Here is a 23,135-nt window from a genome sequence, read left to right on the forward strand (position 1 = left end):
AAACAAGGATCAGTTTATGAAAGTCGGGTACGAGGGACGGTGTTGGACTACAGCTCCCGGCATGCGCTGCGGCCGGACTACAGCTCCCGGCACGCGCTGCGGCCGTACCACAGCGCCCAGCGTGCCCCGCGCCTGCAAGATGGCGGCGCCCAGGGGCGTCTCGGGCCCGGACAGCGACACCGGCTCGGACTCGGACAGCGGCGGCGAAGCGGCCGCGCGGTTCCGGGAGGCTGCCTGGGACTGCACCGCGCTGGCGGCGGCGCGGGCGGAGCCGTGCGGCGGTGAGAGGGCGGGGGACAGACTGGGCTCTGCTCCCCGCGCTGCGGCGTGCCCTCCTCTCTCTTCCCCGCCCCGCCCCGCCGCTCCGGTCCGGCCCCCTCCGCAACTTCTGACCCGTGGGGATTCCTCTGTGCCGCGCTGCCGGTGTCAGAAGCGAGGGGGCTCTGCCCGACCCTCCCGAGCCATGTCCGGCCTCCAGCCCGGCCCAGAGCCCCCTCCCGGCAGTCCTGGCCTGAGGGGAGTTCCCCTTTCCCCTCATAACTGTTCTCCCCCGAAGGCGGCCCAGGGCTGTCTTTCAGGCATTGTTTTTATGCTCTGACATGTGCCTGACGGGGGTTAAGGAAGTTCTGGCAAGTCTCTAAGTGTGCTTTGCTGCTTTCCTTTCAGGGGGCTTTAGAAAGGATCGGTTGCAGCCTAAAGATCAGCCAAGCTTGAGGTATTTTTGCTTCTGGTTTCAGACTTAATGTTTCCATTAAGAAAAAATTTATGTGCAATATTTTTGCTGCTTCTGCTTTGTACCTTATGATACTTCGTACTGAAAGGGGAAGTTTCTGTTTGGGGAATTAGTCCAACCATAATCTGAAATTATGCTTAAATTTGTACAGGATAATATGTTTTTAAGGCTTTGGGTGAGAGGGACAGATATTATTGGCCTCGAAAGAGATAATCCTTGTTCTTATTTCAAACGGGCGTGAGGCAATCGGCCGTGAGGAGGGTGACAATGAGCTCCAGACGACTCCAGAGTTCAGAGCACACGTTGCAAAGAAACTGGGAACCATGCTAGACAGGTACTGGTGTGCAAGGCTTGAAACCTGTGTTCTGTGGGTCAGTTACACTGACGTGTTTGTGTGCTAAACACGGGAAAGTCAACATCTTGTCTCCTTCATGCCTGTATTAAGTACAAACTTCCAGTATTCTGTGACCTAACCTTGCTGATGTGTTGTGCCCATCTAGTCAAAACTCTCTGTGCAGCACTGGGTGTCTTCATTTGCCTCTGTGGTGAACATCTTGTGCGGAGAAAAAGAGACGTCCATCCTGTAAAGGCTGGCGAGAGAATCTTGTTCTCACAACCTCCACCAGTCCCTGAATCAGGGCTGTGCTGGCAGAATGATACTGGGCTGCCCCTCTGTCTATTAGGCAAGGATGGCCCTGAGGAACTGGAATTCCTGCTGTTCAGAGCTGGCTTCAGAAACACTGTTTTCAAACTGTTCTTCTCTTCCTCATTGCTGAGGAGAGAAGGCCTGGTCTGCTCTGGAAACAGGGAGCTGAGGCAGCCTCACTAACAAAAAAGGATCTGTGCAACATCTCCCTCTAATCTTCTTTCCCAGAAATACCCACCTGTAGCTCAGTGTGCACAAACCTGTCTGAGATCTGACTGGGATTTTCTGTTTAGTGTCATCACTGTCTTGAAGGATTCATCAGGACCATCACAGACTTGGTTGGCACAGTCTGACTCTGAAGATGATGGTGAGTTCCAGTCTCAGCCTTTGTATCTGTTTTGTGACTGTTGGCTGCTGACAGGTGGGGTGGATCCTGTCCATCACCAGGACAGTGCATCCCAGTGTCTCATAAACATTTGCTCTGAACTGAAAGAACTTCTGGTGGTGTCTATGAGAGCTGCTCCTTTTCAGTTCTGACCTCTGTGCCCCAGGTCCTCCCACACAGTCCCAAATATTTGCTGTCAAGCACTGTGGAAATACAGAAACAGCACTGAGGCTTCCAGGAAAAGAGCAGTTGATTGATTCCACCTCTGTTTTATATTTTGCCTAAAACCCCTCTTTCCATACTTCAGGTTTCCGCCTCTTTTCTTCCTCTGTCCCTGGAGACTGTGGGAAGCCGGAGCCTTGCCCTGCAGCAAGGAGGAGGAGGCCAGTTAGCTCCAGGTGAGGTGCTGGCAGCTGCTTTGCTCCTCAGGTACTGTTGCATCCCACATTTCAGAGGCAGCTGAGACTCCCACAAGGGAATAGGAAGCTGAAGAGCTTGAGAAGTGTGCATTTATGACTCCTATATTTGACTAGACCAGAATTTTGTTACTTTTTTAGTGCTGGAGAATGAGAAACGTTTGTGGGAGATTTTCTTTCTCCTCCTAGTGTGTGTAAAGAGCACACTGGCCTTCAGACTGGTTAAATGCAAACTGTAGGTGTGGGAGTCTCAGAGCCACTGGGTGTTTATCGTGTGTTCTCATCTCAGATTATTCTGCTGTTCAAGTTCTGGGTGAATTCAAGGAAAAAATACAATACAAATTCCTTCCCTCTTGTTGCCTTTCCAGTGACACAGACAGTGAGCAAGAATGGCAAAGGTGCCAGGAGGCTGCCGTGTCAGCTGCAGATATTCTGAAGCAAAGTGCTTTCCCTGCATGGTCCCAGGGCTCCAGCCAGGATCAGAGTCAGAGTTATGTGGAACCCAATCAGAAAAAGAAGAAGAAGAAGAAGAAGAAGAAAATGAGGAGAGACAATAATATTCAAGAGAAAATAATAGACCCAGCAGAGTGTGACCAGATCTGCAAAGATTTGCCTCGGTTGGTGTCTGCAAATGGCCAGCAGGAGAGACAGAACAGCCATCACAGAGAGAACTCTGTGCTGCCAGGAGCTGTGAAGAAGAAAAAGAAGAAGAAAAAAGAATGATGATTTTGCTCTGCAAACAGCAGGTGGTTGTGATGGGTGAAGGAAACTGAAAGAAAACCTAACAACAAGAGTTGCTGCAGATGAGGGAAAATTAATTGGCAAAGCATCTGTTCTAAAAGCTCAGTGGCCTGAGAGACTAATTAAGTGACTTCCTGTGCTACTGGCGTCCCTGAGGAAAGGAACATTGTTCTCCTCACACAGCAGTTGGCTGTGCTGCTGCTTGTGCAGGCCCCATCTGAAAGGATTAAATCCTGTGCCAGGCTTGCATGGCAGAGGGATGTGATCATAGCTGCATTCCTCCTGGTCTGTTCCTTCACATCATGAAACCCTTCTGGAGAAAGTGTGTGATGAATTGAATTTGGTTTACATGGCAACAGGTGATCAGCTACTTTTTGCCTCCTTGTAGACTGCTAAGAATAGCTCCAGCCCATGGGAGACTCATTTTTCAAAAGCATCCTGTCAGAAATCAGGGCCCCTTATTTTTTCCCTGCGATCATCACAACAATCTGGTTTTGAAACCTGCTGTGTTACTAATCCCTCTGCAATCTGCACCTCTCCAGGACCCCTGCACATAAACAGTGTGTGGTGAGCTGATTTCAGGGTTGGTGTAAATGCATCCTACTGTTCCGGTTGTCTCTATTCAAAATTTTTGTTCATGTATAGGGGTTTTTTTATGGCATCTGTTGTTATTAAATTTTACTATACTCTTGGACATACTTAATTTTGAAGGTTTTGTACAACAGTGGCTTTAAAATATTGCTGTATTCAGATTGTCCCCAGTAGAGATAGAGGTGGCTCAGAATGGCTTTTTAGTTGCCTGGTGTTCAATGCTATGAAATTGCTACAGGAAGGACTTCAACATAATTTAAAAACCACCTTTCGGTCCTTGTTTGGGCTGGTTAATGACTTATGTCTCCATGAAATACTGTGAGGTTTGGTCGTTTTCACTCTTTGTCTGTTTATTCTTCATTTCCCAATCTTTCAGGAGATCAACTGTTATTGATAAATACTTACATTTTTAAGATTCCTGGGTTTCAGGAAAGCCAACTTATTGGCCCAATTCAGAAGTTCAGAAAGCCAGATTAGAGAAACCAAAGGAGTGAAGTGTAGCCCTTTGAGCATGGGAAATAGTTGTAAGATTCTTGCTGGTTTTTAGTTAAGAAAACACAGCTGGCATCCAAAAATAGAGAAACTAAGTAGAAACTTGGCTTATAATCTTAACAGAATGTGCCAGCAGAAATTACTTGTCTTATATGCAGTTAAAACTTCAGTGTACTGAATTTTAAACCTGGGGTTTCAAATTCATGGTGGCCTAAACATTTAGTTTTGTTTTGAGTTTATTTTTATGCTAACTGGAAATTAGATATGTTTGCAACTGGTGTACATGGGAAATTAGGAAACAATTCTAGGATAAAATTCCTCGGAGAATCTTGTTACTGAAATTGTTGATGGTATCTAGAGAAAACGCTTATGAAACTTTTCACGGATATCTGCAATTTTGGTATTCCCAGATACCATAACTGAAGAGTTCACTGTTGGGCATTTTTCAGTTCTCCCTTCCAGTCTCAAGGTTTTTCATGCATTTCACAGTTGAAAGAGTAGCTCAGTTTCAGTCACAGACAAAAACTTGTTAGCTGGGGCTGTTTTCATGTCTGGCTAATGATGTATCAGTGATGTGGATGTTGAGAGTAAATAGAGGAATAATTAGAAGAGGAATTACATAAGTAGATTCTTGGGACTTAAACTCTTCACTTAGTGCAAGCAGGACTCAGACCCCGGGTAGTTATTTGTATACCAAAAACTACAAATCAAGCCTAAATGGAAGCTGAGATGAGCCATGTTCTGTAAAATAAATCCAGGCTGAATGTTTACAGAGAAAACTGGAGGAGCCTCTACTCTGTGTGGAGCATGGGAACCTCTCAGGTGCTGGACAGCATCAGGGACCAGTGGGGAATGCCATCCTGAAAATCATTCAGCAAGTCAGATGAGATGAGAATCCAGAAGGTTTATGCAGAGAACTGGAATTCTCCTTGCAGCTGTTAAACTTTAATTTCTGCATTTAAAACAAAGCAGAGCTATATCAAAAACAACCAAGCCATTTCCACTAGGATAGCATGATTTTAGAGCAGGTCATTTTTAACCAAGAATGTTTGGTATTTTGGTAGTTAATTAAGGATTTGTAGCTTGTCAGTGATCCCATACTGACAGATTTGTGCCAAGCCATTCCCAAATCTGTTTCTTGGTTATTCTCATTGCAAAGTCAGGAACTTCCAAGGTGCTGTTATTTCTTATAGTTCCTGTTGGTGCTTCCTTGCATCAAAGGAGGAGAGTGTTTAAAGGTGGTGTCCCTTCTTTGGCAGCTCAGTCTTCCTCTTTCCCACATGATTTAGTCTGGTGCTGGCAGGTTTATACAGACCCAGCTTGATGAAAGCTGAGCTGAAATAAAGTCCCATCCACATCCTGGCACTGTTGGGATTCCTTCTTGGGCAGCCACAAAAGGATGTCTGGCCATTCTGAGCTGGCTGTTAGGGTTTGGGTTTGCTGTGGTTTGTTTTTTTTCGGGAGGGATGGGAGGAGGTGGCAGTGGATTTCAGCAGTGCCAGCATCATCTCTCCATGTTTTCTGTCTTGAGCCTGAGACTTCTTCTCTCCTGGAGGCAGCTGAGTAGGGGGTTGTGTGAGGCTGTGGAAGCAAGCACGGCTGGAGTTGCACCTGGCAGGTTGGTTGTGGCAGTCACTCAGGGGCTGCTTGTGGTGGTTACTGGGTGGAAGATGCCATCTGTGTGGAGATGAAGGTCTCAATGACGTTGTGAGTGGATGACAGCAGCTGGCTGTGGCTGTTGGTGGAGTCAGAGCTTTGGTACAGCACTAGGCTGCTGGAGGACACTGCCAAAGGTACAGGCAGAAGTCAATTGCAGGTTCTCATCAGCCCCTTAGTGCATGTACACCCCCATTTCCAGCATGGCTGTGCTCTCCTGGCTTAGGGGTATAACTGCTTTAGTCTGTATGTTTTGTGTGCTGCTAAATACCTGGCTTCTGTCCAGGCTAGCCTGAAAACATTGAGGACAGCAATCTCCAGAGAGTTCAGTTCTAAGAATTCTAGATGATGTCCTAGTTCTGCTCTTAGAACTGGGAAGACCCAATTGGAGTCTTCATAAGGGAGTCTTGGGCTTCTCAGCCCTGAAAACTGCCCACAGGACTGGTACTCATTGAGGCTGATTTTTGTTTATATTTTTCAAGGCACTTACCTTTCTAAAAGGTCCAGTTTCCACAGTCTGGCCTTACATGCACTCTGCTCTGAATCTTTTCCTTGTATTGACTTTTCAAACCCCTCAGGACACTGGCAGAGCCAATTTAGGGAATTGACAGCCCCAGTTACCATTTTCTAACTAGATTTTACAGTGTTATCTATAAAAACTAGGCAATACACGGCTTAAGAGCCACAATAGTGGCTGCTGCTCTTACCAGCAGGGCTCGAGGTGAGGCGTGGGCCTGGCTGAAGGTGCTGGATTGTTGTGTCCTGGTTCTGTAGATGGATTGTTGGTGCCTGTGACACTGGTGTGTGCATCCCAGACTCAGTGTGAGTCTCTGAGTCAGGTGTGAATGCCTGGAGAAAAGAGAGTTAATAGTACCTGCCTTCTACATCCCTTCTAACAGCTGTGAGAGAAGCATTGAGCAGGGCAGTTTCTGGGGAGGTGAAATCCTCCTGGATGATGCAGTGCAGATCTTGCACTTGTGCCTCCAGTGCTGCAGCTGGTACCAGCAGGGCCAGGAGATGAGAAAAAATGCTTCTACTGGGATGGCATGGACACACCCAAAGCTCTTTGATTTGCAAGGAGCTGCCTGCAGACTGGTGCAGCTCTCAGGAGGGGGAACAAAGGCTAAAGAAAAGCTGTTACCTGTTTAGTTGGTGTCAGGTTGGTCAGGGCGCTGAGATTGGCCGTGTCTGTTATCACCATGGTTTGTGGTAAGAGGCCTGCGTGTGTGTATTGAGTCACTTCAGATTTGGGGCCATAAAGAGCTGTACGTAAAAGAAAACAACATCATGTGGATGCTGGAGCTTTGGCTGAGTTCTTCTCCTCATGCAATGGGACCTGCTGTCTATATCCAAAATGCTGGGAGTGGAGGGACAGGGAGATAAATGCAATATAAAAATAGTTTCATAATTAGAGCAACAAGAACAGAGGAGGAAAAGAGTGCTGTAAGCCCAAAGACCCAGCAAATGGACTCAAGGAACAGTGTCTTTATTTTTGTTTACTTAAACAAATGAGTTCACATTCTTACCGTGAGGGTTCTGTATCTGAGCCATGGTAGCCATGAAGGGGCTCTGGTTGATGTGGCTCTGCACTTGCTGCATGAGGGGCTGCTGGTAGGATGGGTGCAGTTGCTGGGAGAACTGAACGGGCTGCAGGGTAGTGAGGCTGCTGCCCATGCTGTTTATTACAGGAACACTCTGGGGCTGGGTTGAGGCCAGGCCTGGAAAACAAGGACTGATGCCAGTGGTGTCCCACACTGCGGGAGGAGTGTGGCTGCTCAGCAATGGGAGCATCTGAAACAGGCATTGGGACAGCCTGTCACTGCAGGGTGATTTCAGATCCTGCTTTTCAGGTGTTCCCTTGATTGTCTATGATTTGGAATAGATTTCATGCCTGTGAGAGTGAAGTGGAAATGTCCAAAAACCTGCATAAACCCACCTCTGGTTTCCAGTGTTTGTTCCTGTCTACATTTTTGTGTACCAGTATAGTTTCTTTTCCAATTTAGTGATCACCAGGGGGTCTTGCTCAAAAATAAATTCAGAGCATCACCTCAGTGCCCAGTTAATTTACTCCTTTTATTTTATGAAATTGTTGGCAACACAGACAACTAGGCTGTAGCTGTCCAGCCACGTGAAATGGAGTTTCAGCTCTTTTTGCTAGGGCTGCAAAATAAAGGAATTTGAATCAGTGAGAGGGGTAGAAGGTTTCACACATTACTGCCCATTTTCTACAACTGTCCAGACCCTGTAAATCACCAGGTCTCTCCAGCACTCCCGTTTTTTTTTTGTTGTTGTTTGCACAGAATTCAAATCCATATCATAGTCTTGGGAATGAATGCAAATTAGTTCACAGCTGTCACCATGGAACAAAACAAGGCCTCTTTCTTCCTGGGAAGAAAGTGTAAGAAAAGAGTATACACTTTATTTTTTTTTCCTTCTTAATGAGATGCACTTTGGCTGTAGACTAGTCTTGGAATAAAAAGAAATCTCGTAAAAGTCCAGAAAAGCTGTCAAAATGAAAAATATAAAAAAATAGTAATTACTGCTATGAATTCCAAAGGCATATGCTGCTCTTTGCAGGAAGTGGAACACGATGTTTTGTCTTTCAAGCACTATGAACATTCTTTAATTTTCATAATTTTAAGGAAGTACTATATTTATATTTAGAAATATGAAGAGCAGCAAACCAAAACATTGGGATAGGAATAGATTGTAAAAGTCCCCTACTCTTAAAACGTGGGTTTTGTGTGTAACTTAATTCTACCATGAATGAGGAACATCTATCCTTAATCCCAGTGGTACTTGCCAGCAGCGCTGCTGATCTTTGGTGACCGTTTCCTCTGGTTTCTATCACTGCCGAGTTAGTGGTAAGGCTTTGAAAACGGGGTGGGTAGTTGTAACAAGGAGAGGCAGGTGTTGCTGTGGGTGCAGGAGCAGAGCCCTGCAGCCCCTACTCACCGATGACCAGGGTGGAGGCGCCCGTGTTGGTGAAGGCGGGTGCCAGGGACGGCGTCTCGCCCGCCCCGATCGCCATCACCCCCGGCAGGGAGGCCATGATCAGGTTCTGTGTCTGCTGGCTCAGCGTGTGTGGGCTTTGCTCCAGGCTGTGCAGGGCAGTCAGGGTGCTGACAGGAGGGAGGGTTCCTCCAGGAGCTGACACCTGCGGGAAAGGAGAGCCCTGAATGTGCCACCTGCAGCAGGCAGGTCCCAAAGCTGTGATAAACACCTTTCTTCCTGCTCTTCCAATTAGCTTCACATATCCTTGTCTGCAAATCAATTAACTAGCACAGGTCAGCTGTTGACATACTAAGAGTAAATCCCTGCTGGTTTACTGCTTTCACATTTAAGAAATTGTAAGAATGAAATTAAAACCACTGCATTCTCTATAGGGAAAGATAATCTTCTATAGGGAAAGATCATTTTCATAGCTGAGAGCAGAAGGTGAAGCTCAGAGACATTAAGAGGCTCAGGTAAATTCACATGGTAATTCTACTAGCAGAGTTCAGCGCAGATTCCAGGAGTTCCTCTTTCCTTTTGGGACCTGTAGTCATAGTATTGTGGAAGAACAAAAAAGCATTCTAGTGATTTGGCTGATAAAGTTAAATGCCTTATATTATCCTTCTTTTCTCTCCCCTCAGATGAAAAGCTATAAAGAATCTTTAGTAAGAATAAGCACCAAGAGGTTAAACAGTGGGACAAACCACCTTGATATCAGTTTTAGAATACTGACATAGAAGATTTTCAGGACCTCGTGAAAGACTTATTTTCTTCACCAAGAGACCAGAAAGCCAGCAAAGTGAGTGACTGATGAGATTTAAATCATACTTATTTTTAGCAACCTTAACTTTGCCTCCAGCCAGCCTTTGCTAATGCAAACTTCTGCTGTTTCTCTGAAAACAAGGGAACATGTGCAGACTGAAAATGATCAGTCATGTAGTTCTGATGCTTCTTTGTAAATGATGTGGGAAAAGGTCTGGTCAGATCTCAGGAGGAAATTGGCTTTGAGGAGGCAATCTAGTTATCGAGTACATGTCTGCTGTACAGGCTGTTTGGCTTCATTTTTACAGATAAGCTAGATGTAAGTATGAGTTTGTGTTCTGGTAATCCCGCTGGTCTGATCTACTCTCAGGATGGGTAGAGTCCAAATAAGAGTTAGAGATGAGAATCTCTCTGTGAAAAGGAGAGAATAGGGTTTCCTGGGAAGAAAAAAATCTTGTCATACCTTGAGTGCTGTGTCTCCAGAGCAGACTGTTTTAATTGCTCATAAGGAAATGCCTTCTTGCTTTCATGCTCTAGTACCAGCCCTCACCACAGTCTAGAGGGCACATATATCTCAGGACTATTGGTCTTACATGGTCAGTGTAGAGTGACTCTAATATAACATGTTGTTACATAACAGGTTATGTACAATATCTTACATATAACTGTGAAACATAAGGTGGATTTAAGAACATTCTAGAAAAAATACCCATGATTAGTTCATATTATGACCACAGGCAGATGGCCTAGCATCTCCAAGTCAGCAGAATGGGAGTATCCATCACTTACAAGCTTAGTGTCTGTGCTCAGCAGGTTCTGGCTGGGCTCCAGTCCAGGGGGAGAAACCTGTTGCAGGATGGTTTGGGTGGTCACCATGGAGCTGTTCCCGTGGTGGTTGCTGCTGGAGGACTCTGCCTCACTGGCTGGCTGCTGGTTGTACCTCACTCCTGCATCACAACAGGAGGGAAACTGGTTGTCACAAGTGAGAAACTGAGAAAATTAGGCAGGCACTAAATTCAGTTTCCTTTGCAGGCACTTGCCACCAGATATTTGGGCAGGTAGTTAATGGTCAGTAGGGGAACCAGAAGAAAAGGCACTCACACCCTGCCCTGACTTTCCCCTGCAATTTGGTGTTACTGCTTCCTCACACACTGGCTGGCTGTGAGTGCTGCAGGGAGCAGGAACCACCCCTCTGAATGTGCCTGTAGAGAGGAGCCTCAGTGAGATCATCTCTTCCCAGAGTGAGAGCAGCCCCCAGCTCTGGCCTGTGAAGCTGAAAAAGCTGTGCTCTTTTTGGATGGAGAATGGCTTTTCCTCATGCCTAAAAACGCTGTCACAGAGTCTGATGGGGTTGGCATTGAAAGGAGTAAGGGGCACACATGACTGAAAGGGCACAGAACTGACTTCTGATAGGCAGTGATGACTCCTGGAGCTGAGTCGGTTTGGGGTTGATGCCTGCTACCTGGGAGGCCTCACAGTAAGTGAGAAGCTTTGGCTGTGGGTTTTGTTACTGAATTTTATCTCCCTTGACATTCTAGCCACTCCTCACCCAGAAACATGGTCTCTTTGTCACCTTTGCTCTTCCCTTGTACTAATCTGCTTTTTCTATCTGTAGATTCGCTTCCTAAAGGGCTGGACTTTGAGACAGTTTGGGTGACTGAGTTTGGGGAGGTTCAGATCTCTTTCAGATCTCCTTCTGGTTGTTTCTTACCATGAACTTTGCTGGGTGAGAGAGCAGGTGGTGGCTGCAGGGAGGAGGAGCTGTGGGGAGTTAGAGGAGGGGCAGAGGTGGGCTGTGGGCCGCTGAAGGTGTCCATGGCCAGCTTGTGCCGGAACGCCTCCTCCTTCCTGCGATTGGCAAACCAATTGTAAACTCTGACCTCTGTCACCAGGTTTGAGCCCAGTCCCTGGGCCTGAGATGGGGAAACGCCTCTCTGAATACACTCTGCCCTGTTGGGAAAAGCACAAGAAGAGCCTTGCTGAGCTGGGCTTATTCAGAGACACAAAGTAAATGCACAGCCCCAAAGTGGCTGTGCTCTGGCACACTGTGTGGAAGGGTCCTGAGGCATTCCTTGTGCTCTGTGGACAAAGAATGATCAGCTGTGGCATTTAATTCAAGCGTGGCTGGTGTCAGTGGTGCCACCCAGTGCTGTACCTTTGGCCTGCCTCACAGTGGCACCAGCAAACACCAAGAACACAGAGGGACTCTGCTGTGCCCCTCTTCCTCAAAGACACACACCCACCCTTACCTGTTGCACTCTTCCACCAGTGCCTCCCTCTCTTCTTTGCTGGGGTTTTTCTGCCTCTCGTAGGCTTGGAACAGGATCTGTTGTGAGGCAGGACCCCACTTAAAGCGGTTTCTTCTTCCCTTCTTGGTGGGCAGGTCATCTCCCATGGGCTCATCTGTCAGGATACCCTGGCCAGCGTGTGTGAATTCTGCAAGCACAAAGGGGCAAGGGAATTTTTTCCTTGAAAACAATAAGGAGTAAGGACAAGCAGAATCCTTTCTGAAACTGAGTCAGGAGAGCAGTTGTTGCCATACTTACGCTGGGCCACCTCTCGCTGCTTTCGGACATACCAGGTGTACAGGGCTGCCCGTTTTTGGGTCTTCATGGGAGTGCCCTTGTTGAGGTGTTGTGAGAGGTGGGATTGGTTCAGACCAGTGGTGTCCACCACCTCACGCTGAGGGATGTTGTGCTGCTGGAGGTAAGACTTCACCATCTTTGCTACTCGCCAGGGATCCTCTCTGGAAGGAACAGAAAACCTTTCTCAGGGGAGAGAGATCAAGCACCTGCTCTCAGCAGACCTGGACTTCAAGGAAGTGCAGTAATAGCTCCTGAGTGGCACTTGTCAGTCACCACCATCACGTTTGGTGAGGCCAGAGCGCTCATTGCCTGCAGGGGAGAAAGCTGTTCCCCAGTGTGCCTTGCTCAGTTCTGACTCTGTGTGCAGGGTAAAACTGCATCATATTGGAAATAAATTGCAAAAAATGTAGCACTGGCTTCCTTTGAACTGCTGTCTGTACACGCTTAGGTCTGCCCTTAGGAGGAGACTTTGCTTACCAGGGAATCTCCCAATACACAGAGGCAACCTCTCTCTTCCATTTCCCTGTATTACTTTTCTTCTCTATCCCCCTCTCATTAAAGCAGATGGGGCAGATGTACTGAATTTCTCAAGACAGATTGATTGTGATAGTAGACTGAACTTGACTCATTCCCTGATTATGGTCCAGGTTGGGTTGCCTTGCAATGATTCAGCAAATGAAAACAGGCTGTCATTATGCTGTGACATGGCAGCTCTGTATGCATATGACAAATCATCCAGAATTATGTTTTTACACATCTGCTACGTGTTACTCAAACACATTGGTTCACACCTAGATCTACTCAAAGCTTCTAAATGCAATGTAGAACCACAGGCAAACCACTGATTCCTCCTACTGCTGCCCTCCTTTGGGTAACAGCTGAGGGAATAGAACTATTTAAGACCGCTCACAAAATCTGAGGAACAGTTTGGGATTTTATAATTAATGTGATCCGCTGGGCTTTTTGATATCCAGTTAGAATATCCCATTAAGGTTCTTGAGGAAAATAGAGAAAACATGACTGTGACTTTATGTGTATTGATTTCACCCCAGCTGAAAGTCACAGTAGAAGTAAAGAAACACATCAGTCTAAATCCAAGCAGTGCCAGAGCACCTCTGCAGCACAGCTCCTGGCTCACTTTGAACAAGAGCATCCTTCTGTGCCTTCTGTGTGAAGTGTCTGGAGGAAATGGTTTGCAGTGCTGTAGGAAGACACTGGTGTCATATTCAACACCAGCATCAAAGGAGCAGTGGGGAGAAAAAAGGTGCCTGGGAGGGTGCAGAAACTGTCTCAAGAGCACACATGTCTGAGCAACAGGCAACAACTGTGCTGTTCATGGCTTTGTTGACTCAGGAGGTTGCTGGAGGCTGCACAGTGATAAGGAGGACAAAGTCCACACCTGTTCTCTCAGTACAAACACCCTTATCTCTGTTCCCCTGCAGCCCCTCTCCCAGGGCCTGTGTAGTCCAAGGAGCAAGCTCCAGAGCAGTTAAAGTGTGACACAAATGGTGTCAGTTACAGCTTTTTGAAAACCTGCTTAAAATAGAACCTTAGTTTCTCTTTTACATTGGAGCACTTGCCATAGAGGCTTCTGATTTTCAGCATCTTCCCTTAACTATCTTTGACTTTCAAAAACCTCAAATTGAGCTGAATTTAAGAAATCTTTTCTTTCCTTGTGGTTCATTTTATTTGTTTGCTTCTTTCTTTCTGCTGCCCAAACCAGTCTCCTGCCTTTGTGCTTGTGATAGTCTGCCTAGCACCTGCACCCTGTGTTCATTGTCCAAGTCCCTCTATAGAGGAGAAAAGCCTCTGACTGGGAAGCTGACTTCTTTGATTTGAGTTCTGGCTCAGATAGGAGGAGGAAAGACTGTGTTGTCACTGATGGAAGCCTCTGTTATGTGTTAGTTCCTTTCTGCACCCCAGTCGAGTCAGTTTTGTCTCCTCTGTTGAGATCCTCATTTTGTAGCAGGAATAAACAGTAAGTTCTGTGAGTCTCTTCTCACAGTAAAGACTTGTGGGTTTTGCCTTTTTTTGACACAGCAGGAAGCTTTGTGATACAAAATAGTGCAGGGGATCTTAGTAGTGTGATTTCCTAGGACAGCTGTATGAAATCCTGGCTACTCTGTACATTGTCAAAGGCCAGTCTGCAAAACCAATGCAGCGAGTACTTCAGGCCCAAGGCTACACCACAGTCCAAGTGATGACAGTCTGGCCAGCTGAACCCTTGCTCAAATACACAATTCCACCTGCAGAGCCTTCATCACAGGCTAAGACATCAGAAGTTGAGACCTCTTCTATTTCACTGTCTTAAGAATATCATTGACTGTCAGAGGGAGGATTTCACTCTAAACTGAGTTCTCCTGCTTGTTGTTACAGCCAAATCTCAATTGTTACAGTGAGTCAGAACTGCACAAATAGGTCTGCTTTGCTCAAGCTCTCCTTCCCTATCATCTCCAATTTTCTGCCTTTTAGTTTCCCTTTCTCCTCAGATAGCAAACTGTCTCCCCAGGGTCTTGTTCTCCAGGGTGTAATCTGTCTCCTAGTTGGTCTTACACAGGTTGCTTTTACTTCTGTCTTCTGAAGTCTTGTTCTCCTGCTCTCAGTTGGTTATTGCCATGTGAGCATAGCCCTTCTCCATGGCTCATCCCCAGCACAGGGGCCAGGGTCCTCTCTCCATGTCAGCTTCCCATTTTCTTAGTTCTGAGGTCACTTTTTAAGGGCGTTTTCACCTCCCTTTTGTTACCTGAACAATAAGTAACCCAGGTAGTTAGTTATAAACTCAAAGGGAACAAGAGGCTGGTTGATAATTTATAGCAACATCTCAAATTTAAATGGAAAGTAAATATCAAGTTGTTAGCATTAAAGAAAACCCATTCCAGAGAGCTGGAGATGTAACATTCAGGGGACCTTCTCCCTCCTTCACTCTTCCTGACTTCTTATTTTTCCTTTGTTCTTTTCTTTCTTTTCCTCTTCCTCGTTCTGTCTCTCTCCCCTTCTTTCCTGTTCTGATTCTCAGGTGGGAGAAGCCTTCATTTCCCTGAGGTGGGTTCTGAATTGCTGCTTTGGACCAGACCCTGCTCAAGCAGAGGTTCAGAGCTGTGAAGTGCTCAGGACCATCCCCAGCCCTTTCCTCTGGAGCTGCTCCACAACTCAGTGCCCAGTCTGGAGCCAGGCTGGGCAGAGGGAAGGTAAGACCATCCATCCTGGCAGAGCTCCTTTCTGTTGAACTTGGCCTGGTTTGCCTCATCTTGGTTTATATGTGGAAATGAAAGGGGTGTGGCAGCTTCATCTCCAGATTCCCCAACTAGAGCCATTCTAAGCAGGGGAAAGACTGAACCTTTGTCATTATATATCTTTGTTTTCATTTTTCCTTCTGGGAAACATGCTTTTATATCTGCTTCCAGGGGAAATCTGTTGCTTATCTCAACTTCTCTCTTTCCTAATGGAATTTCAGCCCTTGCCCTACAGGTGGATTGTCACTATACCTCTCTTCATTTGCTTTACCTGCAGTAGTATAATCCCTTCCCCCAAGGTAGCCTCCTTCTTGCTTTATATTCTGGGAATGTCTGGGAGTTTCTCCTCACAGCTCTACCTCCCTACTGAGTCATTTATTTCTTATCATAGATGCAATTTGTTTTGTGTGTGGATTGATATGGAAAGAATGTTTTTATTCAAACTGTAAATCTACAGGAGATCAGTGAGACATAGGAAAGGACAAAATGAAATTATGTTAATTGCCCACTAGAGAAACCTTTATCTGAACTGCTTTTAGCATGTTTTCTCTGCAGGGACAAAATCTAATCAACACCCATGGGTGCACCCAGTCCTGTGAGTGTATCTTGTTTGTTCTACTCAGCTTTGACCAGAGTTTTTCAAACCAGTTTCAGCTTCAGTGGTCCTGTGAAGACATAGTTGGTCTCTTGGTGCTGTCAGTTTTTTCTCTTCCCAGCTCCTGGAAAGCCTAATAATGGACACTTTTCCTGATTCTATTTTATAAAGCAATTACCACAGACTTTCCTGTATCAGCAATAGCTGCCCACAAGTCAATCTGTCTGTTGAAATTTGGTCTGCAGACCAGGAATTGTTAATAATGCCCAAAGAGGCTTCTGTCTAAAGGGAGATTTGCCTCCATCTGATTTCTGCATTTGAAACCCTTGTGTAGATGGTGAAATAGTTTTGCAAGCATTGACCTTTTGCTGAGAATCCATGGGCATGGAGATTCTTGCCTGCCTTTCTTTTGTCTATTGCTGGAAGTAATTTCTACCATAGACTATTCTGCCCTGCTTTACAATACTTATAGTATTATTTTAAGGACATTACTTTAAATCTATTAATGGAAAGGTGTGGTCTTAAAACCAAAAAAGTGTATTAGTAGATAAGAACTTCTTGGGTATTATCAAGCCCTGATACTGGTTCAGGTGCTTTGAACACATTTTTAGACATTCTGTTGATTTGATGAGAAATGTGAAATATGTCAGTGTAGGCTTCCTACTCTTTTCATTTTAACTTGATTAATTTAAATCTATTCTAGACCTCCATAAGTGTACTTGTAATTTTTTTCTGACACTGAGGCTACTGGTGTCTTCATCCTATTGTCAACAGCAGAAGTGAATTGCTCTGTCCTGTGGTGGGGGAGATTGATGGCAGAGATCTCTGTTTCAGAGTAAAGCCTTTGTAATTAAGAGGCAGTGTGAGGCTTAGGAGATCCCTGTCCTTGCCCAGTCTCCTCTGTGCTGTCTCAGGGGTTTAGGTAGGTCCTAGAATTTGTCTGTACCTCAGTTTCCATTTGTGAAATGGAAATGCTGCTCAGCACACTGTCTGACTGTACATCAAAAAGTGTTAATATCACAGCTTTGGAAGAGAGGTAAGACTTGTGGTGAGACTGGTAAGCACAGGGAAGACTGGCAGCAAGATCCTAGAAAGGCAGGGAGGATCAGAAGCCAGAAATGGTGCTGAAGTGAGGGTGACAGGAAGGAATTGCCTCCATCCCTGTGTCTGTTCTTAGATCACAGCAGATGTCACTTCAGTCCTGCTTCACCCACTCATTAGAGAAAAGGGACAAAGCCAGGGAGGTCTTCCTCAACTTCCATGGCTTCCTCTCTGGAGAAATACTTGATAAACCATCAAAAGTTAATGATCAAAAAGCTTATCAAGGTATTTTCATCTATAAATTTATAAGACAAAAGAGAAATAATAAAGCCATTGGATAATTAGTAACTAGCCAGGGCCCGCCCGGTGCCACTGGGCTCAAACTGCCCCAAGACCTGTACGCAGACTCAGGAGGATGAGAAGGAGACAAGGATGAGGGGAAGAAAAAGAGTGGGAGGCAGAGAGAGAACCAGCCAAGGACATAACAAAATGTGAGGAATAGCAGCAGAAACAATAGTGAGGAGAGAAGGGAGATAGGTAAAAAGAATCTGAAAGATGTAAAGGAAGTAGAGAAAACTTAAAGATGTGGAAGAGCTGGAAGTGCAGAAGATGAGAGACATACTGGGCCAGGAAGAAGAGAGAATTACTGGGAATATTTTCCCACCCAGGTAAGAGCTGATTTCCTCTCTTGGGTTCTGCAGAATCCTCAACTCCCAATCTGCCAGGGAGCTTTCTTTTAAGTATTTACAGGGAATGCTAAGTCTTGTCATGCTCTTTTCTTAACTCTGGCCTTTTGTGGTGGGATTTGATGTTTGCTTCTGCTGTTATATTTTCAGTTGTTTCCTTGGCAAGTGAAAGAGAGTGATCAGAAAGCCTGAGAAATTCCGCAGCTAGATTTTTTGTGAAGACTTTAGGTGCAGGATGTTGCTGCACCTCTGTCTTCTGTCAGCTTGTCATTTCAAAATAGCCCTAAAGCAGTCAGGAATCTGTTGTGATGGATGGTAGGATGGGCCTGACCCTTGCTTGGACAAACTTTGGTCTCCCATGGGGATTGTATCCCAGTAAGAATCCCAAATGGGAAATTGAGTGAATGCTTCTCTGACTTTATTATGAGGCTTATTGATTCAGGGAGCTTTCCCTGTCTTTTGATCTCAAAAATGCTTGTATGCAAAGGCAAATTTTATGTGGCAGCAAACTCTGTAACTGTTGCTGCATATGTACTTTGTAACTGTGATGGGCAGTGGGTGGTAGAAGCAGAGTGTTCTGTCCAGGTTTTAACCTCTGCATCATGTATTTGGGATGTGCTTTTTACAAGAAAAATCCCCACCAAAGTCAGGGCACTTCACACTCAAAAGAACAACAAGGACAGGGTCTCTTGATTTGGCTTTGGCCAATAATCTATAGCAAACCTCAGTGAAATTAACAATATAATTATCCTTAAATACAGCTGGGAAACATTACAACTTCACTGTACCATTCATGCAAATATAGCACCAGCTCAGAGTGACCAGTTGTTTTTTTTCCCTTCCTGATGACTGAAATTTTGAATTGTATTAAAAATTTAAATCCTAAACCCTAAAATTCAGTAAAAGAGATGAGAGCTATACAGGCCTTGGACTATTCTGAAGCCTGATGCTATAAGCATGTCAAATATGTAATCAGGCTCCATAGCTTCCTTAATGCATTTTAAGCGAGATAAAAGGAAAATCTGAGCATTTATAAAGCATTTGGGGGTGTTTGGGGGATGCTAGTCCTGGCTTGGGTGAAGATTGTGATCAATTGTGAATACTAGGGACACTGAGGAGAAGGGGAAAGGAAAAGAGATTTAGAGGGAGAATGCAAGAAAGCAGCAAAGAGGAGCAGTAAATCTGTCCTTACTGTAATAGTCTTTCCACCACAGCCTTCTGGTGAGCAGCCTCCTCAGGGCTCAAGTTTTCCAGCTCCTTCATTATTGGAGGGGTAAATTCCTCTCCGTCATCTGAGGTTTCATCTTCTGATACCCGGGGCTCCCCCATTCCGTTGGGGAGGTTGGGGATGTCGGGACAGGGCTCCCCTTTCTCACTCTGGAGGGCATTGATAGCGCGCTGGCTTTCACTCTGGAGCCCGTAGGGTTCCGCTTCGCTCAGTGCCTTGATCAAGGTCTCCTTGGTCAGCCCCGACTCCAGCAGCGCTTCCAGCAGCTCCACTTGGAGATGAGTCAGCTTCGAGACCATGGTCTTCAGCCTGGTGTCTCTTGGGTTTGAATTTCGGGTTATCCTGCTTCCAGCTTCCCTACACCATGTTCCTGAGGTAACGCGCCCGACTGTCAGGAGAGTGGGCACAGCGCAGCCTCCCGCCTTTACACCCCCCAAAAAAAACAAAATACAAAATTGAGCCACTTCAGACCCCCCACGACTGTCCTGAGCCAGTGCTGATAAAGGGACCCTTGGCTATCTGTTTACATTGGAGCAAATGTAAATTCTCCAAGGTTCATATTTATCTGTGTGCTTTAGCAAGTTACTGAACTTTGGACTTCAGCACTGCCGCAGCAGTTCACAAAGTGCAGAGGGAGAGAAAGCAGGGGGAGGGGGAAAGGGAGGGAAGCAGGAGTCAGAAGGAGAAGAAAATGAAGGGATAAAAAATCTGCAGCATGGAAAAGTGAGTATGGAAAGAAAACTAGGAAGATGGGGATGGAAAAGCATGGCTTACTTGTGGCCCCATTCATTTTGGAGAAGGAAGGAGGTGGAGTACCCAAAAGGAGGAGCTGTGCTTGGCTGCCCATGGTTCAGGACAAGGTGCTGCTGTTGGAATATCACAGAACCTGCTCAGAGCTCTGTCACTGGTGAAGTACAGCCAGTGTCAGGCCCTGCCAGAGGCTTTGGGCTGAGAGAAAGCCACACTGGCTGCACTGGTCTTTGTGCAACCCCCAGAAGAGGGGAAAGTGACCACTGGCTTTATGTGAACATTCCCAAACCTCACATGGTGTTCTGAAGCTCCAGCTGATTTCTGTGGCAGACCATCAAGACTTAAGTGACATTTTCATTTCTGGCTTTGGCTGCTGGGTATCTTGATGTTCAAAAACTACACCTTTCCGTGTTTATTGTTCAACTATGAGCAGAAGCAGTGTTCCCACACAATCTGGGGGACTGCAGGACTTGCCCCTCTGAGCTTGTGATTAATGTATTTGATAAAGGATATCCCTGGGTGCTGGGTCATGCTCATACCCCTGTTCTATCATCAGCCTGCCCTACTGCTTCTGATGAGTGCTCTGGGTAAGCTTGTGGTTCCCCTTTATCATCTGCCTCCATCCCTTCTTGATACCAGCCCTCCTCTGAGGTTCTGCTCCCACCTGTTGGGTGATTTCCTAAAACACGATCCCTGGCTTGGCTGGAATTGCTTAAAACAATTCTCCAGGAATCTTTTTGACTAAATTCTCTTTTCTGGTCTGAAATTATATGAATGAATCTATCTACTTTGAATGGCTAAATTAGGGAGTGACTTTATGTGCACACGTGGGCTCGATGCACGAGTGTCTCATGCGAGTGATCCTTTGGAGGATGTAAAGCTGTGGTCTCAATGGAAGTTTGCCAGGACAACTGCCTGTGTCTGTACACTCCCATGGAGCCTGAGCTAAATGGAGCCTGGTAGGGCTGTCCCCAGACTGGGCAGTGTCCCAAGACAGTGCTGCAGAGGACCTTGGCTCCTGTTTTCCATCGTGGGCAGCACTGGCCAAGCTCTCCAGGCTCCTGAGTCAGCAGCTGCAGGACAGGGTTCCTGCAGGGACCCTCCTCCCTCCCGGCACCGGGCGGGATTGTGTTAACTCTTGCCTTTTATTTCAGATCTGGTCTGTGCCCAGAGCACCGCGTCCCCTCCCTGCAGGGCGTTAACAAAGCTCTAATGGATACTGACGGCTTTGTGTGGCTAAAACGAATGAGAATTCCGAGTCCATGTGAAACCATTTATTTGAAGAAATGTTCATGTGAGCATTAATGTAAAGACAACTTCAGCTTCTAAAGATTTTTTTGGGGTCATATTCTTAATAAAGAGTTGTGCTGGTTTTGCACCCATCACAAGAGTATTTAAAGAATGGTGAGCATTTCTGGCATTGTACTGTCACTGCGTTGATACAATTTCCATGTATTTTATTTGTTATTACAGTTTTCCTTCATTCCCGCCCCTCAGGTAGATATGACAACATTACCAGCTGATAACAGTAATTTTCAATTGTAATTACAGTATCCAACCATGACATACGGTTTCTGCATGATATGTCCTTATAACTCAAGGATTTTGCAAACAGACACAGCAGATTGTGGAGCTCTTGCAATATGTGACAGAGGAGATGCTGTCATTCTGTGTTACTTATTTCTGCCTCTCTTTGGCATGGTGATCTCTTTTACATAAACCAAGGTGGAAAATATTACCACTGTTCTTGAGATTGTCCATATTCTGTTGGTATATAAAACCTATTGAATGTTTGAGGGGTGATGGGGAACACAGATCATTAAGTTTAAATAAAGAACAGCAATATTTGTCAATAGAAGCTGTAAAGAGAAGAAAGCATAGCAAGAAATTAGGTCTATGTTATGTGGTTTCAAGGATTCCTTATGCACCCAGAAGTCCTGATGCTGCTGCTTCTGCTTGCCTTGAGTACTTTAAGCTCTAGAAGCTTTTTTTTGAGACCAGTGAACGTTGAAGTCTATAAAACCAGAAATGCACATCTGTTTGTATGATGGGACCTCCCTGAATGCCACAACTGGATGCCACGTGGACAACGCTTAGCTGGACAAGGAAACATTTCAAATACTGAAGAGGTGGTAAATATTCTGTATCACTTTATCCTGAAAGGCTTTTTCTCTTGGTCTATTGGGATTGTCCATTTTAAACTGTAGGACAATTAGCAAAAAACTAAATAAACTTACCCACTTTCATTTTTCCATTCATTGGAACCTGCCAGGCCGTGCCAGTGAATGGCTCTGCCCCACTAAGTATTTCAGATCCTCAGTGCAGGAAAACCAGTGAGCTTTTCAGTGTTTCTTAAGTGGTAGAAATAGCTAGGGGTCAGACTGAAAGGGATTCCTGTTGTGAATTAACCAGCATCCCTATTTTATAGCCTGGCACTAAAGATTGCAATATCAAATTTATCAGATTATTACAAGTGCAGTTTTGAGTTGATGAGAGAATGGCAGAGGTCAAGGGTGGAAATAGATTATAGTTCTATTGGAGGAAGAACTCAGTTGCAGAGTGCCATAATCAGACAATGTTCTCCTGAAACTGAATTGTACTCAGGGATGATGCCTTGAGGGTGAATATTTGAAATAAGGGGACTTATGTTTCCTATACCCATTTTTATCTATTACTAGTGCTTACTCTATGTTGATTTCCTTAATTGTAACCACATCCTAGGTCATGACTTGATTCTCAGGTCACTCTGATTAATATGATCTTGGTCCTTGTAACAGGGGAAACTTAAAGTTTGAAGACACTAAGAGATACCTGCTTGTTTTTCTCATGTTTACAGTATTTGCTTTTGTATTAACTGTTCCAAAGTAATCTCTTCTTCTCTCCTGTATCTAATAAAGTGAGTGAATTACTTAACACTGGAAACACTGCATGAAAGTATGAATGGGTACACAATAGGAACATTATTCTTATTTTACTGGTCTGTATTCTGCTTATTGCACTAGGCCAAACTCACAAATGAGGGACAGCAGAGTCCTGTGAACCTCATGGAAGGCAGAATAGACTCCCAAACCCTCAGTCCTGTATCAACACCATTTTTACCTCTGATGTTTTAATGTACTGAATTATATCTATTATGAAGTGTACATGATGAAAAACACAGTAATTTGTTGGTACAAAGCCAGTGTAATGCAGCTTCAAGGAGCACACAGAGAAAGAAAAAAGAAGTCTAAATATATTTATGATAAAAGTGCTACTAGAGGGAGCTCATATAATTCCCTGAATAGAGTGGTAAAATTGCCATTGGCAAATGAAACATGGAGAAATGGTTCTTTTAATAATTCTTTACCATTTTACTGTTCTTCCTGCTGTGGCTGATAAATGCTTTACTGGCCTGAAAGACATTAACATAATCCCCTCCTTGAAATGTGAGAGCTATTATGATAATTTTCACCCTTATTTCTGTTATTGGGGAAAAAAAAAAGCTACATGAGTCCCAAAACCGATTATTATTTGTGCATTGGGAGCTTAGTCCCAAAAGGCACACAGGAGTGTGAAAAATCTGAGATAAATGTTATTTATACCTTGTTATCACAGGGTTGGA

The 23,135-nt window shown here is 45.2% G+C and overlaps 2 protein-coding genes across 10 annotated transcripts; one reads left to right on the forward strand and one right to left on the reverse strand.

Annotated features, from left to right (window-relative positions):
• The first annotated feature begins 16 nt into the window (after window positions 1–16).
• C15H12orf43 (chromosome 15 C12orf43 homolog) lies at window positions 17–20,936 on the forward strand. Of its 9 annotated transcripts, XR_014958650.1 has the most exons (8): window positions 17–281; window positions 667–714; window positions 968–1,067; window positions 1,673–1,746; window positions 2,072–2,162; window positions 2,549–3,488; window positions 15,018–15,189; window positions 20,689–20,936. XR_014958650.1 is itself a non-coding variant. In XM_077787141.2 (6 exons), exons 1-6 carry the CDS (start codon window positions 17–19, stop codon window positions 2,901–2,903), a joined length of 933 nt encoding a protein of 310 aa, XP_077643267.1. In that variant the 3' UTR covers window positions 2,904–20,936. The 9 variants fall into 9 exon arrangements, 1 of the variants encoding a protein (XP_077643267.1); XR_014958645.1 differs by having other exon boundaries at window positions 2,549–17,538; XR_014958646.1 differs by having other exon boundaries at window positions 2,549–15,189.
• Window positions 4,223–19,083, reverse strand: HNF1A (HNF1 homeobox A). The gene is made up of 10 exons (XM_021549919.3): window positions 18,749–19,083; window positions 11,963–12,162; window positions 11,666–11,852; window positions 11,128–11,366; window positions 10,206–10,363; window positions 8,616–8,817; window positions 7,187–7,378; window positions 6,802–6,923; window positions 6,368–6,509; window positions 4,223–5,788 (listed from the first exon to the last, which is right to left on the reverse strand). The coding sequence occupies exons 1-10, from the start codon at window positions 19,081–19,083 to the stop codon at window positions 5,661–5,663; spliced, it is 1,905 nt and encodes a 634-aa protein (XP_021405594.1). The 3' UTR covers window positions 4,223–5,660.
• Window positions 20,937–23,135: the final 2,199 nt, after the last annotated feature.

The sequence above is a fragment of the Lonchura striata genome, chromosome 15 (assembly GCF_050655825.1).
Source record: "Lonchura striata isolate lonStrDom1 chromosome 15, ASM5065582v1, whole genome shotgun sequence".
Lineage (NCBI taxonomy): Eukaryota > Metazoa > Chordata > Aves > Passeriformes > Estrildidae > Lonchura > Lonchura striata.

Excerpts from the sequence above, each read along its gene's own strand:
- HNF1A (XM_021549919.3), bottom strand. The coding sequence starts at position 19,083 with ATGGTCTCGAAGCTGACTCATCTCCAAGTGGAGCTGCTGGAAGCGCTG. Across the intron at positions 7,379-8,615 it reads CGCCTCCACCCTGGTCATCG|GCCTGGCCTCAACCCAGCCC; the intron begins GTGAGTAGGGGC and ends CTTGTTTTCCAG. Across the intron at positions 6,510-6,801 it reads ACCTGACACCAACTAAACAG|GCATTCACACCTGACTCAGA; the intron begins GTAACAGCTTTT and ends TCTTTTCTCCAG.
- C15H12orf43 (XM_077787141.2), top strand. The coding sequence starts at position 17 with ATGAAAGTCGGGTACGAGGGACGGTGTTGGACTACAGCTCCCGGCATG. Across the intron at positions 1,747-2,071 it reads GTCTGACTCTGAAGATGATG|GTTTCCGCCTCTTTTCTTCC; the intron begins GTGAGTTCCAGT and ends TCCATACTTCAG. Across the intron at positions 2,163-2,548 it reads AGGAGGCCAGTTAGCTCCAG|TGACACAGACAGTGAGCAAG; the intron begins GTGAGGTGCTGG and ends TTGCCTTTCCAG.